Here is a 17,023-nt window from a genome sequence, read left to right as displayed (position 1 = left end):
AAAATCGAAGAAGCTGTTACTTTAAATTGCATTAATAATCTCACAATAATACTATTTGTACTTTATTTTTGATAAAAAAAATGCAGCCTTGGTGAGCAATAGAGACTCCAGACTTTTAAACAGCAGTGCACTGTATATTATATTAATTTATTACCTTGTTCTTTGCTGGCAAACTTTAGCTTTTTAGCTTTAGCTAACACACACACACACACACACACACACACACACACACACACACACACACACACACACACACACACACACACACACACACACACACACACACACACACACACACACACACACACACACACACACACACACAAGCAGTCTTAAAAACAGTCGCCGCAATTCAGGCAAATTGCAAGTGAATTTCAACATTCTGCATTGTTCTAAAAACGGTATACAGCACAGGATGTTCACAACACTTTGTCCAAAACAGACCGATATTTATAAATCTCTCCATCTGAAGCAGAAAAGGATTTGAAAGTATAGCTTGAAGATAGGAAGAGGAGATTCATTAAAACTGCACAGGGAATATGTTAACACCATGACAAAAATCACCCACAATCCTTTACCCAGAAATTATTTGACTAGCATGCAGGAAGTTGAGCATAATTTCCTCCCTAATCTCTGTCAGAATACCCCATGTGTGGCACAAACAGCCTTGAACAACTGTGGAGGAGGTAACAAAGCATCATATAGTTAAATGCACCGCATGACTACAGGCAACATCATAAACATACATGCTCCCACACATGATTAACATAATATCTGTGGATATCCTCGTGCAAAATGTGTGATATGCTCCCACTCTATACAGGCTGTATCTAACCACACTGTACTTCCATTAAAATAACACAAGCACATTAGCATTACAAACTGTTCTCAGCCCAGATTTTTCGGCGCGGTTAGCTAACGTTGCTGTGGAACATCTGTAATTATGCGTTGATACATCAAATACAGTATATTTTTACACAGCGAGGTAGATTACACTAGTTTACACATTCAAATTCATATAAGATTATCTGTATACATTTTCTTTCACTCAATCCATTGTTTACCTAGAAAAAGCAGTATCACATTGTCGCCAGCTTCTACATTATCGGGGAAATGTACAGTCTAATCCTTATTTCATAACACCTTAGGTACAATTTCACAACAATAAACATTCGGCCCGATGGTGAAAAAGTCTTACAGTGCATAAAATGTTGCAGGGAAAAAGATGCATCACAAAAATATTAAGCAGCACAACTGTTGTCAACATTTATAAACACTGAATCCCCACATCAGCATATTAGAATGATTCCGTTCAGAAATCATTCTAATATGCTGATGTCATGATTGATTGTTGTCATGTCACACTAAATACTAATTATATTAATCATGTATCATATTTTACAATTTAGTGACATATACCCACTAAACCTGACATGAACATGAAGCAGCTAATTATTAATCTGCAAAATGGTAGAGAACAATTGCAGCTGAAGCATAAAATAAAATAAAAACATTTTAGTATGAAATTCCTGCTGCTCTCAACAAGTTTGTGTGGATTTTGTGGTGTATAGGTGTGTTTACTGAGGTTATGTATGTGTGTTTTTCTTTAAAGCTGATATGCCACATATGTTTTGAGTGTAGGTGTTTTATTCCTTTGCATGAATGTACCTCTGTGCTTTGTTTTAAAGAGCATATATACATTTTTGTATTCGTTTGAGTGTGTGTGTGTGTGTGCATATGTGGGTGGAAAACTTACGACATGTGACAGCTGGTGGGCCGATGCCATCGGGGAGGGAGAGAGCAGAGAGGGGAGCTGTTGTTGCCATGGAGACCCCACCGTGTGGCTCATGGTCGGGTAGCGGGAAGTCGCAACCAGCTGAGAGAGAGACAGCTGAAGAACAGAACCAGAAAAAAAGAGGAAAAAAGAATGTAAAAACGAATACATATCTATCGCACGAAACAACGGGCAAAAGCATCTGCCGGTGTGGCAGTCCCCCGCAGCTGGCATCTACATAATGTCAACATCCAGCCATCACAAAAGCAGGATGAAATTAGAAAGCTGTTTAGGTATAAATGTGACAGATCCAGCTTTGGTTGCTGCTACGCACATATTTTCATACAAGCCCTAATTTCTCTTTCCTCACTGTGAGCATTACACCGTTCCTGTTTGCCTCATGCTCCTAATTTGAGTCTCTATTGTAGTCAAAATAACAAAAGTAACATTATAAACTTGCATGAATGTTTTCTGGCACAGTCATCAATTTTTGCATCTTTAAGATTCTCACTTTATTATGAACAAAAAATCAGATTTTTCATATGCATTTTTTCCAGTGTATTTTTTTTGTAATATCAGCTTTAAATTGGGGTTTTAAAACATTTTAAACCGTTTCTTAAACATCCACACTGTTGTTTTATTGAACTCATTAAATATTATTCTAATAATAATAATTATTAGTATTATTATTTAATTAATTATATTATATATAATTATATTTAATATCATAATAACAAAAATATTGTATTTTATCAAACTGTAAAAATAACCAATAAAGAAATATATTACTATTATTATAATACTACTGTATTAAAAAATGAGTGTTTAAAAAAAAACTTTTTTACAGACAAACAGTCAAATTAAACTAAAATGTATCATAAAGCTGCACGATTCTTTTTTGGTTTCAAATAGAGATAACAATTCTCCCATGATTCTGAACAGTCAAAAGACAACTAAACAAAATAACATGTAACGTACAAAAGAGTTTCTGACAAAATGTGAATTGCTGCAGTCCATTTAAAATGTTTTGTTCATTTAAATGAATAATTTTTTTTAAAGGTGTCAAGAACTGGCTTTTAAAAAAAAAAATTATACTGTTGTCTGAGGTCAACTTATAACGATCGCATGGTTTTTACATTCAAAAACATCATAATGAATAAGTAATAGGCTATTTTCTACCCTGGTTTTGAGGCTCTCTCTCAAGAAACTCTGGGTTTTTGATGGACGTGCCAAAATATCTTTATCAAACAAACACAATGATTTATCTCTCATCCACCCGCGATTGATTGGAATGTTATTTTTGTATTACTTGGCCGGCCCGATCGGTGGATATAAGCGTGAACCGTGAGATTTTTCCTTCAAATATCAAGTCAAGAGAGTGAACGCACATCAAGAAAGGAATGTTATTTCACTATTTAAGATTTTTTTAAGAGTTTTGGTAGCCTGTCTGAAAAACACATAGCCCCGGGACATTGGGCTTTGCGAGCTCTAGTCCATAACGTTACATGTCCGAGTCTGTTCTCGATTCGCAATGAACCAACAACACCACAAATATAGGATTCTTCAGCCTGTGACAGTGTGCTAATGTTCAGACACATACACATAATCAATAGATATCAAACGATCTGTGACAATGCAATACTATCACATTTTAAAAAACATTTTTACTCACATAAGTGTGGTTAATCTAATCCTGTCTGCAAATCCAGTCTCTTGTTTACAAACAAATCCAGTGAAATGAAAGAACAGACGCGCAATGTCTTCCCCCACGTGAGCTGGATATTTATTACAAATAAAGTTAATCCATGCATTCATAATATTGGAATCCGAATGAAGCTAATGCAGTATGTTTAGAAATTCTATCCAGTTTAGCTCCATGTAGGCCTGTGTTTTGTTAGTGGCACGAGTCGTGGGCGGGGCTACAGAATCAGGCATTGTTCTTCTTCTGTTGAGGCGGTGCTTCACTACACTCTGACGTAAGAGCCTGGCATATTATGAGATCGAGCGTTTGCTGGGTCTGGTGTCAATAAAAGCTTTTCTTTGACTAACAAGGAAGTGTTCAGCTCTGAAACTTACAGGATATTCTTATATTACCATGACCTTTTATACATCAAAAGCTCAAGGGAAAATTTATTTCTCAATTCATCACCCCTTTAAATCAATTTGAATGACTGATTCAATGACTATAATACTTTCTTTATTACTGGATGAATCAGCGTTTTTGAATGAATCTCTTGAATGAATCATTCAATGACAATGATGTAATTGATATAATTGTTATTTGAAGCGCCAAGTTACTTTCAAAAGGATTTGCTTTTAATCTAAACCTTTTATCAGTTTCTGTGATCATTTCAATATTTGTACCAGAAATAATGATACTGTGTGGTTGAAAAGACTGTATGTGAAACCGTTTCATACCTATACATATAGGGCCCTATTTTAAATCTAAGCGCATGGCACAGGTGCACGTGTGTCTGAATCCACTTTTGCTAGTTTAACGACAAAAAAAATAAAATGGTCAAGCCCAATGGTCACCCGACGCATGGTCTAAAAGGGTTGTCCCTATTCTCTTAAGGAGTACTGGGTGTGTTTTGGGCATAATGTGCAATAAACCAATCAGAGTCTCATCTCCCATTCCCTTTAAAGGCCAATTACACTTGCGCCATGCCGGATTTGCTATTTACATGGCGGAATTTGTGATCGGGAAGACGCTTCTCCAGAGAGGAAGCCTTTTATTTTTCATATTTAAAAATGTTTGTGTTGCGTGTCCCTGTGTGTGTAATAAGCAAAGTGTATGCGCGTTGTGGACCCACCTATATGCGCATATTACTAACACGCTCTTTAAATATAAAAAAAATGATATGGCCTTTTACTTTTTTGGGCGCAAGTGAATTTGCTATTTAAACAACGTGGCACAGGACGTGAAAATGATAACTGCGTCGGGCTAGCAAAAAACACTTGCACCTGTATGATAGGGCCCAATAACGGCTTTCTCTGGGTCAGTGGCAGCACCAATGCAGATTTGAATGTTCCGCTGTGATTTTGGCAAAGGTTTAATAGACAGAGCTGAACCTTTGTCATTTAAGAATGAGATCGCGCGAGTGTTTGAATCGAGGTTGTGATCTTTTAACGATTAATCGTGCAGCTCTAATTGATCGCATCTTAATTTCTTTGCATTCAAATGTTAAAACATAGTGCTTTTTGCTGACAACAGATTTATAAATTATACTCATTACAAATCATACTGATTCCAGCTGGCAATGAGATTTCATATAGGAATTATAAAAAGCTCTCTGATACTTATGAAGACATTAAGGCTATGGTGATGTAACTGTACCGCTTTTAATCAGATTTAGTCAGATATTACTGTTTAAAAGTCTTCCTGTAGTGCTAATGCTCAGAGATCTGTACAGACTTTATTTTGCATCAGCTGCTGATGTAAAGCACTTCTCTGCCCTTAAGAATGGCTGATGGATTCACAGGCTGTGTGATGTGATCTGTATAGAACAGGACTGGACGACTGTGACGGGGTCAGTGGTGTTAAACTCATGACTCAACTGCCTCCGATACAGCCTAAATCACAGACAGCCAGTACAGCCTAAAAGCATTTCTCCACTGACCCCAATACAGCATAAATTCATGACTCACTGACCTCGATAATGCCTAAACGCATGACTACAGTGAGCCCCGATCAGCTGAAACTAACTGTGCCCAGCACTGACTGATCAGCAGACCACAGAGTGTATGAATTTAGACCACGGATTTTCAATTGAACCCCTTGAAACCTTGTAATGCAGCACTTCTCATGTTACTGTCTCTTTTGGTCACTTGCGTTGCATTGTACATCACTTTGAATAAGAGCATCTGTTATATAAAGAAATAAATGTTCATAATGGAACTGATTACAATGACAAATACATTTTTTTAATTAATACAAATCACAAAACAAAGGAAAATTGGCCAATTCAGGGCTAAGTAAATTATTATATTTTAGAATATTATATTTTACCCCAAATGTTCTACGCGTTCACTGTTGTGCTGCCCTGATGAAGATCAACACTATTTGTGATCCTCAACCGACAGCAGAGACAAAAACAAATGACTCTCACCACAATGACAATTAATTATTACACCCATCACTATGAAAAGAGAAGTAAGAAAACAGAGGGAGAGGAAAGACAGACATTCCAGGATGGCAGAACTACTGACAGACACAATGCCAACAGAAAAGGCACAAGGCCAGAATAAAAATCATGCGCGTCGATATTCACAAAGCCAGCTCTTGTTTGACATACACTCACTTTCATGCATACTAAAAAACATAAAATCAATAGGAGGCATAGTGGTGTCTGAAAGAGAGAGAGAGAGAGAGAGAGAGAGAGAGAGAGAGAGAGAGAGAGAGAAACAGATAGAGAGAGGCAAAGGCCCTTTAAAAAGCTTTAACTATAAATAGAGGGTGAGTGCATGCATCTAAAGCAAATATTTTAACTCACTAACTCTGAAATAAAGTATATGGGATGTGCGGTGAATCGCTGGATGGCATTATTCAGGACTTGTGCATTAGAGCACAGTCAAAAATGCATCAAGGTACTGTACACCCGAACATCACATCTAAATGTGCTTGTTGAAGGTTTTATTTCGAAACCATGAACATTAATAGAGCAGAATAGTTATTGCCTACTTTTTCAGCTTTGGTTCCAGTATTTTTCCCATTCATTGTCTCTATGGGGATTTCTAAAATATCAATATAGAGAGATCTAAGCTATCGACCAAATAAGCCAGTCCCAAGATAAATCACAACATTAAAAACTGTTTTGAAGCCAAAAAATATTAAAATACAAATATGTAGATAAACACATATAGGGGCGGCCGATATACCGGTAGACATGATTAACCAGTAGAGATTTTGGACTATCGTCTCTATCGCGGTTATGCTCTCGTCACGTTGCTGTGCAACTGAACTGAGTGTTTTTTGACAACTAATTGGGCTTGAACGGTTAAATACATATACTTATGTGTCAAAGTGACCATGGCTTTGCAACTAAACGCAGTCATTTAAGTCTTAAGTGAACGTAAACAGATGAGAAAGATAACGCACAAGTATATCGGATCCGTGCAGTCAGTCTTAAAGTGACAGCATCCAAATGTACCTGCTGTTGTTATTAATGCAAATCAAACAAAAAAGAGAAAATCTCTCACTACTCAACTTTAAATAAAAATAAGTATATTGTGACATATTGTGAAATAAAAATTACATATATCGTAATATAAGATTTTGGTCATATCACCAACCACTATATAAAAGTCATTTAAAAGTGTGAGGGGACTTGATATGTTCCATGGTAGTGGGCGGATCTCTCTATAAAGGAAATTCTAAAGAGAAAATTCATGAAAATTTTATTTCATACCAACTTGACTCATAGCTGATTGTAATACAGATGACATTACTGGATGCAATAGTTTAATAAGCATAAATAAACATAGCACACATTTTTTTAAAAAAAGTAAAATGTTTTTATTAATTTATTTTTTAATTTATTTTTATTGTATATTTATTATAATTATATTATTTACTATTTATATGATACTTTACAATATACTATAAAGTACATATTTTTATTTAGCATAATTTAATTTAAATAATTCATATAATAATCAATGCACCTTTCAGTATTGACTGAATATAATATAATTATATAATATAATATAATATATTATATTATATTATATTATATTATATTATAATAATCTATGCACTTTTCAGTATTGACTGAATTATGAGAATGCGTATAATCAAAATAGCATTATTCACAAACTTGACGTTGGCTTAGATTTTTTCCAAAAATAGCCTTGACTTTGGGTGCGCATGTATAATGCCTTAAAATGCCTAGTGAGCAAGGAAGCACACTAGGTTATGGAACAGGTGTGTATTCATTTAAAATAACACGCATCACATTAAATGTGTGGTTGATATCAGACAATAAACACTGCTATAAGAACTGATCTATTATCTTTCCTTTTTAGATACAGAAAGACTAAACCAGTCTGTGCATGCCACTCTGAATCCATGTGTGAGAGAGAGAAAATTTGAGAACGAGACAGGGCAGCCCATCAATCAGGGAGATGTGCCACAGCCCTGACAGCCTTTTCAGACCAAGTGAGAGACTCGGGCTTTATAGAACAAACACAGGCAGCAGGGTCGCTGGTAAAATGCACTTGAATCAACCTTTCCAAATTGGTGTCCCTCTAAATTAGTGCCGTACCAAAATCGATGCAGACCAGATCCATCCTTCTGTGCTGTGGAGCCCAGGAAGTGTCACTGGATATTTTAAAGGGTCTTTAAGGTCTGACAGCATCTGCTTTGTTGTCTTTTGTTTTGCTGAAGTGTTAAATCAGGCTTTACTGAAGGGAGAAAAAACCAGAGCAATTTGGATCCAACATATTTCTGTTTGCGAGCCAACAAAATCGTTTTTTACGGACAGAGACACTTCAATACACCATCTGAAAATGGAGGGAGTTTATACAGGTATTAAAGTGCAAATAAAAACCCAGACAGCATTTACACAGTATTTTGTCTAACAGTAAACACACTTTTCACTCTGTTGTAACTTGGCCCATCAGTGGAGATCTTTAAAAAATAAATTATTGAGCAGTAAAATCTTTTGTTAGCATGTGTATGTAGTCTTGTCACTTTACTATTTATAAATGTTTCTACTTGTGAAGCACTTTGGTCAAACTAATGCAAGTTTGCAGTCTGAATTGGCTGTGATACAAAAATAGACTGTTCTGGAAAATTATGGCAAGAATCATCTTTGTATTGGATTGCATGCAAAAACAAAAACAGAGTAATTCAATTTACAAAAGAAAAAGATGAGCTGGACCTTTTTAGTGGATCAAAAAAATACAGTGCAGCCAGAGTACCCCAATTCCAAAATGTTCAAATCATAACTGAATCAAATTGAATCACATTGAATAAAATCAAAGCGAATTTTAATTGAATCAAATCAAAACGGAATCGATCTGAATCAAATCAAAATCAAATCCAAATCACATTAAACTGAATCAAATCAAATTGGAATGGAATCAAATCAAATTTATTTCAATTGCACTGCACTAAACCAAATCAAACTGGAATCAAATCGAATCGCACCAAATTAAAGCTAAATAAAATCTAATAAAAAATGTTGTACACCTCATAGATCAGAAGTTGAACAGGGGTCGTGAACCTCTTGAATGTCTGAGGAAAGCGAAAAAAGTGAAGACATTGTGCTATCTGAAGCATAGAGGTGTTTTTACACTGTCCATCCTGGCCTTCAATACCTATGTCTTCAGGTTGCAAACCCTCCCTAACACCTCTCAAGCTTTCATGGTGCAATGTTGCCGTAACTCCCAAAAACCAGTGCCCATGTGCTTGGGTCAGCAGAACCCGGCAATAAGGCCGCTCTGATTCAATCCAGCGCAGTTTCTCAGAGACGTTACAAAATCACAGTTGGTGTACAGCAGAGTTTGTTCTAAAACTGATGCCATTCTGGTGACACAGAAGCATACTGCACCCTGGGAGAGAACAGGAGAATTTCAGCGTGTGATGATTTCAAGTGACTTACCGCTGGGCCACGTGAAGACCTCAGCGTCGAAGCCGCCGGCTCCAAGACACGTTCATCTGAAAGTCAAGTAAATAAAATAAAAATTAGAACACTTCAAACACTCACTTACTCCTCAGTTGTTTATATTTGCATAAACCGAAATATCTTCTTCACAACAGGTTTCAAATTGTTAAATAATGTCACGTTGAGTTGAGTTATTGCTTGATAACTCAAATGGCAATAGCTATATATTGTTAAATGATTCAAAGTTAAAGTCAACCGGAAATCCAATATTTTTTGGGGGGATATACATTTTTTTATTTATTATAAATGATTTCTTCGTGCACATCATAACGTGCCCTCATAATCTTTAATCAAAGTAACTTCCCCTCCCTCTTGCAACGACATCTCTTTCCTGATGACTTATTTACTGGAATGAGGGTGGGACAACCTGTCACTCAAATGACATCACAGCAATAGCAAACCACAACAATCCAATCATATCCCGATGACAAAATCAAATCCCACCCTACATTTTTTCTTGTTCGAGAAGCTGTTTCACTATTGCAACTTCCGTTTCATGCCTATTTTAAAAATGTAAACTCAAAAACATGAAAATATTTAGTAGACTGGGTAAACCCAGCCTGATCTGCCGGCGATTTGATTTCGCCCTGCAACTCAGTCTGGAAACATGTACATTCATTTCTAATTTCTACTTCTACTGTTACACTTTTGCAGGAACCAATCACAGACTGGCTTATCTACCTGGCGCGCTATTGGCGGGTTTAACACGATGACAGTTAGAGAAGCGATGGGTGGTTGCCCGGTTATCACACCTCTTGTGGTCTGATTGGTTGAAGGACTATCCAATTGCATACAGGGTCATTTGAATTATGCTCGTTTATCATGCCTCTTGTGGTCTGATTGGTTGAAGGACTATCCAATTGCATACAGGGTCATTTGAATTATGCTCGTTTATCATGCCTCTTATGGTCTGATTGGTTGAAGGGCTATCCAATTGCGTACAGAGTCATTTAATTTATGCTTGTTTAACACGCCTCTTGTGCAGTAGGCAGACTCCCCAGACAAATGTTCAATCTTAAATTGAGCTTGGTCTGGTGATAGCCAGATTAAATATTTAGGGCTGCAACAACTAATTGATAAAATCGATAATGATCAATAATGAAAATCATTGACATCGATTCTCTTTATCAATTAGTCGGGTCTGGCCTCTGTGCACGGAAAACGTCCACCAGTCACGCCAAATTACAGCACTGAATAATGCATTTCTATGGACAAAATGCATCGAAAAATAGTGGAGGAAACAGAGTGAGCTGCTGCGGGAAAGATACATGATCCAAGTGCTAGTGTTGTAGTTAAGTCCACCTAAACCGAGACCAAAGAAAGTCGAGACCAAGACCAGCGTGTGCCGAGACCAAGATAAGACCAAGACTTTGTGGTGTTGAGACCAAGACAAGACCAAGACCAAGACAGGGCGAGACCGAGTCAAGACCAAGACCAGACCAGCACTCCTTAAATTCATCTAAAAGATCCATATCTACTGTCTGAGAAATGACTTATATTGAATAATTAAATACAATTAGAATAGTAAGACACTATAGCGCTGTTACCAATCAAATCACTACCAATAAAATTCATGGCACAGAAGTTGCATCTGAATTGGTCCGATTACACCTGCATAAATAATGTTCAGATTAAAACATTAACATTATTTAACCGTCACAGAATCCTTTATTCAACCGATTTGTTCAAACTAACCGATTCATTAAATAACGAAACGTTGCCGAATTAGCAAAGACACAGTTTAAAATGTAATTTATTATTAACTTCTTGTTTATAGAACGTTTGCATAAATCAATATCATTTGCAATCACGCTTATATATTCATGAAAACAGCTCTCTTGCTATTGCGATATTGCTTAATTATATTCTATGTTATATAAAAAAAAACTAAATCTCAGAATTTTGTGGGTATTTATATACATTTTTGCACATTTTTGAGACAATACTGCATTGATTTTGAACCCGGCAGTACAGTAACAAAATAAATCACATTACTGATTTGAAGTTTTACATCAAATCAAATAACATTAATGATGTTGAATCAGACAATGCACCGGCAATCTAGTGATATCCTTGCAGTTGTGGTCTTGACTGGTCTTGAGATAAAATCCCGAGTCCTCTAAGTCCGAGACCAAGACAAGGCAGAGGAGAAATGCAGTTGAGACCGAGACAAGACCAAGACCTTAAAAAAATGGTCTCAAGACCGGTCTTGAGTACTACAACACTACCAAGTGCCCAAAACATGAGATTTCTTTATTTTAAGCTTCAAGCTAATGCATTAGCGTTTCACATTCCCTGTCATCCGCTTTCACAGATGTGTGTGCGTCCTAAGTGCAAAACGTTAATTTTAAAGGTTATATTCTTATCTGTAAATGTTGCTATTTCACAGGGGAGTATTTACATTTTGCATGAAAGCACATCCGGATAATCTGCATTAAGCTTCACCGAACGAGCAGCAAGTGGACAGAACAGACAATTAATATTCAGCGCAAAAACATTGATTTAGCTGAAATATCTGCTGTTGGACGCTAGATTAAGGTTTAAAAATCAACATGTAATTCAATTATTTTATGAGAGTAGTAACTGTAGTTTAGTTTATTTAATTTATTTAACAGGGACCATACACAACAGAGTTAGCTAAATAGCTCATTTGCATCTGTGGTCCCTGGGCAGGATGATGTTACATAAAAAGGGATAACAGCATTTAATTAAATATAAATGTAAGTCGTTTCTTATATATTTACATATTTATTATAAAGAAATGACAGTAACGGGTTACTTTGTCCATAGCGAATGTGTGTGTGTTCCTGCAGAACATTCCTCTTATCTGGTAACAGTTTGTTTGTTGTTTTTCTTTAATATCATTTTAATTTAGTGATTTAAAAAGTCCTTTTGCTTAGTAACTTTTTTGCACATAATGTATAGCACAGATACATCTTGTATTATTATAGTAAAACCATGTTTTTGGCTTATTGATTACCATTTGTATAACCACACAAATACCAAAGTTAAACTGTAGATTTAAAGCAAAACCATGGTTAATTAGTGGTTGCCATAGAATAACTAGAACAACCCTATTTATTAATGTTTTGGTTTTATTCGTTGTAAAACCATGGTTAATTTTTGTAAGGGTATATTCACTGTGTGTGTCAGCTGACACGTGTGTTTGAAGGACAGCATTGGGCAGGATGTGGAATAGTGTGTTTTTTCAATAAAATAAAATAATTGGGCTTTTTATCCGATTCATTGAAAAAAATATTGATCAATTAATCGATTTTCAAAATAATCATTAGTTGCAGCCCTACAAATATTCTCTTTTTCATCACATTCCTTAATCGTACTTGGGCACGCATGGACTTTGAATGGCCGTGAAGCATTGTGTCAGTGAAGTCCATGAGAACATAAGTCCCATTTGTCCATAGCAGTTTACTATTCCAGTCTACACAGCATTATGTCACCAAAATATGGACTGCTAGGGCTCAGGGTGGCATTTGTGACAGGGCCTTAGGCTATCTGGCCAATAACTGCTCATTTGCATTCATGGTGTAAAGACAGCCTGAATGACCCACTGAATGAATCACATTTGTCACGTAAGCCTGGCAGCGGTAGAAGGTCCTGGGCATGGGCGAGAGATGAGGTCAGAGTCACAGTGAACAGAACATCATTCCCTCGTTCAGATAATGAGGTCAGCTTTATATACCACTACAGAAGACCTCACAGAGACCCTGTCTCCAAAAACCATCCAAAGAAGTTTCTATCTGATGATTCATGATCTAAAATGCACATGACCACATCGTATGTGCTTTTTTACTGCTTTTGAATTTTTGCTTTAACACAGAGGAACATTATTTTAGCAAGTGAAAAGTTTGGGGTCTGGAAGATTTTTTTTGACATTTTTGAAGTGTTTTATGCTCACCAAGGCTGCATCTATTAGGCCAAATACAGTAAAACAGTAACACTGAAATATTATACAATTTAAAATATATGTTCTATATTTGATTTTTTTTTAATGTATTTTATTTCTATGATGAATAAAAAGTTCAAAAGAAAAGCATTTATTTTAAATAGAATTTTATGTGAAAATTACCACCAGTAATTACCACCAGGTGTAACTGACAGTCTTCTCGTCAGACCACCTGTGATCGGATCGCCCCAGATGGATGTTAAGAGTGGGTGTAAACAGGGTCAGAGCAGAGGAAACTCAAATGACAGATTCTCATTTGCAGTGATTGCTGCGCATTTGTGCTCCTTTATCCGATCTAAACCTCTTCAAACACAATTACCAGATGCTCGGATGAGAAGGTCATAAGCTGCCTTATGTTAAACCAGACACTTTTTGTGACTCACTTTAGTTTTTGGTAACTGATTTTTATAAGATAAGCGCCTGACAACTGTTAAATCCTGTGAGAGTTTGAAATTGGACTCTTGGGATTTGACACCAACAGAAGTGATGCAACACTGTCATAATGTGCTAAACCATCTGTGCTTAACATAGGCGAAAAAATAAGTGCACATAAATCAGTCAAAATTTAGAGTCATAACTTATCACAAAATTCCAAATCGGTTATAAAATATACATATTACATGGTTTCCAAGGAGTAGCTCTCTAATGTTCTGGCTTTTTATTGAATGTCCATCCATTTAGCGTGAAACCCCTGGTTAACTAGCCTGAGGGGGATTGCGCTTCTGGCTATATAGTGACTTCCCAAAACCCTGACTGAGTACATTTTCTGCATGGATTTCTATTCAGGAGAACATCCTCTCAGCCACCCTGGTGTGCTTTGTCAGCTGGATCACCTTCCTGTCTGGAACAACAGATATCAAACCTGCCTGGTGGTTTTCTGAGTTTGTGAATGGAACATTAATATTTTATCTCTCTGGTAATCAGAGGGATGTGATGAGAGACTCTAATTAACCTGCTCTCGACCCTAAGGATGCATTTCTTTTCAAATGCAAAATTTATAAATATATATATATATATATATATATATATATAAATTCAAAAGCTGCTGCGTTCATGAAAAAATGGAGTATAGTGCACATGGTGTGTGGCTGACTTTTTTCCATTATTTATGAGGCAACACTTCCCCACCATTGATGAAATTTTCCATCTTTCAGTGTTTTCACTGTTATGTGGCGCTATTGCAGATCTTCTGAAAGATTAGAGAATCTCCGGATCAAAACACAGGGAAAAAAAGGAGCAGAAACAAGCGATAAAATCATTGCTTATGCGCGTTGTAGTCTTTGAAAAAAAAAAACACGATTTTCTCAGCCATTTGTTAAAAATGTTGCTTTTTTTATGAAACTTACCCACAATTCAAGTATTGATTAAAAAAACCTGTTTTATTCTAGCTTCATGTATTCTTTTTTGTTTAGAAGCAGAGACTTTGTTCTTTGCTTTGATATATTGCATGTTCATTTATTCATACAACAAAATATTCAGGAGGCCATTACATTTTTGTGAAAATGGCGGTGGATGGCAACTTTTTTTAAAAGAGTTAATGTGTCAAAAAAACACTGAACAGAGGAGAATCTGCCGGCAAAAAGACAATGCAACAGAGCTCATAATAAAACTAGAATCAAAATTGGCTTGGCTTAACATAGATAGCAAGAACTGCGGGATTTGAAATGTTGTAAAAGCGATGTGGATATGGTGTTTTTATTACTCAATTCTATTACTTTTATTAGCAAGATATTTTATTGAACAGATAAATTGCCCTATGTAGTTCATTGTAAAGCACTATCTATTGTGAAGGGTCATATTCATCCGCAGTCACGCAGAGCCAAAGCACAACCAAAATAATGTTCTTCAGTAAAATGCATGCAGTTTTGTTTTTTAACTGCTAGAGGGCCAAAAGTTACGGTGTACCTTTAATTAATACTTTTTTATATATTTTTAAAATGTGATTTTTAATCCTGTGATAACGTAATCCTTCAGAAATCATTCTAATATGCTGATTTAGTGATCAAGAAACATTATTATGTAAACACTAGTATGGATAGTTAAGTATCCATACTTTACTTTTTGATACTTTTTGTTACTATATAAATAAAGGTGACTTGACTTGACAAGCTACAGAATATACGTACTCTGAGAGGAATGGCATGTGTTCTATGAACAACACTAAAAGATCACCTATATACATGATTGCTTATCCGGTACATGCTCTGTACTGGAACTGCCAAAGAGGAGGACATGTGTGGTGGTGGTGGTGCTTCCTTGCTGAGTGAAGGTGACCACACTGTTGAGTGACAACAAGTCTCTCAGTCATGCCTCCGTCTGATGCTCAATCTGTTTCTGCTGCATGTGTGAACTCATCACCCTGTCCAACACACTTCCTCTCTCTCTCTCTCACTCACTTTCTGACACCCTCCCTCTCATTTACACTTTCTCTCCTTTCTTCACACCCTCCTGCATGTGCAACTTTCACTCTCACCTTTTTAATCAAATTTTGGGAGTTTTTTTGGGGGGAGAAACTCAGCAACATATTTCTTCTCATTAATCCTGATATGACAGAACAGAGAGAAAGACAAGTGATGACCAATTATCTCATAGCTTGCTCTCTTTCTGACAGCTATCTGCATTCAGAAATCAAAAATTACATCAAACACTGCATAAATAAAAAAAAATTAAACACATATTTACAGTTTGTTCGGCAGCATCAGCTACTTCTAAGTTATTCGAAACAGAAATGAGATCTCCCGAGACAGAACCAATCAAATCTTGATTGACTTCCTGCATAATACGGACGGACAGGCTGCCACGTCGGCGGTGATTCACACGGGCTAATCGAACTGCTGACACGTGCACTATGAAAACAGCCCTCATAAATACACATGGGTGTTCTCACGGCCACGCATGCATTATAAATCACACATTTGTAAAGACAGTGCACGATTGGCTAAAGGGCAGAATCACAGGCAATTTTTTTTTGTGTTTGATCAGCGCTCATCGGTAGCAGATAGAACAACCAACATCAAAGAGGGAAATGAACACATTCTGATCATCGCTGCCTGTGCTCTGCACTTTTTTTCCCTTGCAATCCTGCTCATTGATAGTCAACACATCAAAACAATGCACATTTCTGCCGTTAAGAAATGAGAGAAGTTGATAGGGTAGATGCTGATTTTTTTATTACATTAAAACACCAGATTAATGTGCAAAGACAACTATGAATAAGACATCTGAATGGTAACTGGTAAAGTTGGGAGGTTATGTATCTGTTGACATCAAGTCAAGTTACCTTTACTTATATAGCGTTTTATACAATACAGATTGTTTCAAACCAGCTTCAATGTAATAAACTGTGTAAATGTTGTCAATTATATATGACAATTACAGTGTCAATTATGAAATGAATAGAAATGCAGTCGTAACACAGCTCCAAAAAGACAATAGTGTCATTAAGCTAAATTTGGTTCAGTGATGATTTTACCTATTTCTCCTTCTTGGTTAACTATAGACCCGGTTATGAGTAACTAACTTCTAGCCAAGATAACCTTGAATTTGGATTTTGCCAAAAATAAAGTCAACAAATTACAATGTGTTTGGTTTAATTTATTTTGCCTTGTTTTAACCTAG

The 17,023-nt window shown here is 36.3% G+C and overlaps 1 protein-coding gene across 1 annotated transcript in view; it reads right to left on the bottom strand.

The window, feature by feature from the left end:
• The window catches only part of nphp4 (nephronophthisis 4), a 268,868-nt gene that overhangs the window by 69,605 nt on the left and 182,240 nt on the right, over positions 1-17,023 (bottom strand). Inside the window, exons 11-12 of the mRNA XM_079826906.1 lie at positions 9,379-9,434; positions 1,757-1,891 (exon numbers count right to left, since the gene is read on the bottom strand). Coding sequence (XP_079683032.1) covers positions 1,757-1,891; positions 9,379-9,434 — 191 coding nt within the window. The remainder of the gene's footprint in view (positions 1-1,756; positions 1,892-9,378; positions 9,435-17,023) is intronic.

Source organism: Gobio gobio (assembly GCF_949357685.1).
Source record: "Gobio gobio genome assembly, chromosome: 10".
NCBI lineage: Eukaryota > Metazoa > Chordata > Actinopteri > Cypriniformes > Gobionidae > Gobio > Gobio gobio.
Note: the sequence above shows the minus strand (reverse complement) of the source record. Positions and strands in the feature narration are given on the sequence as shown.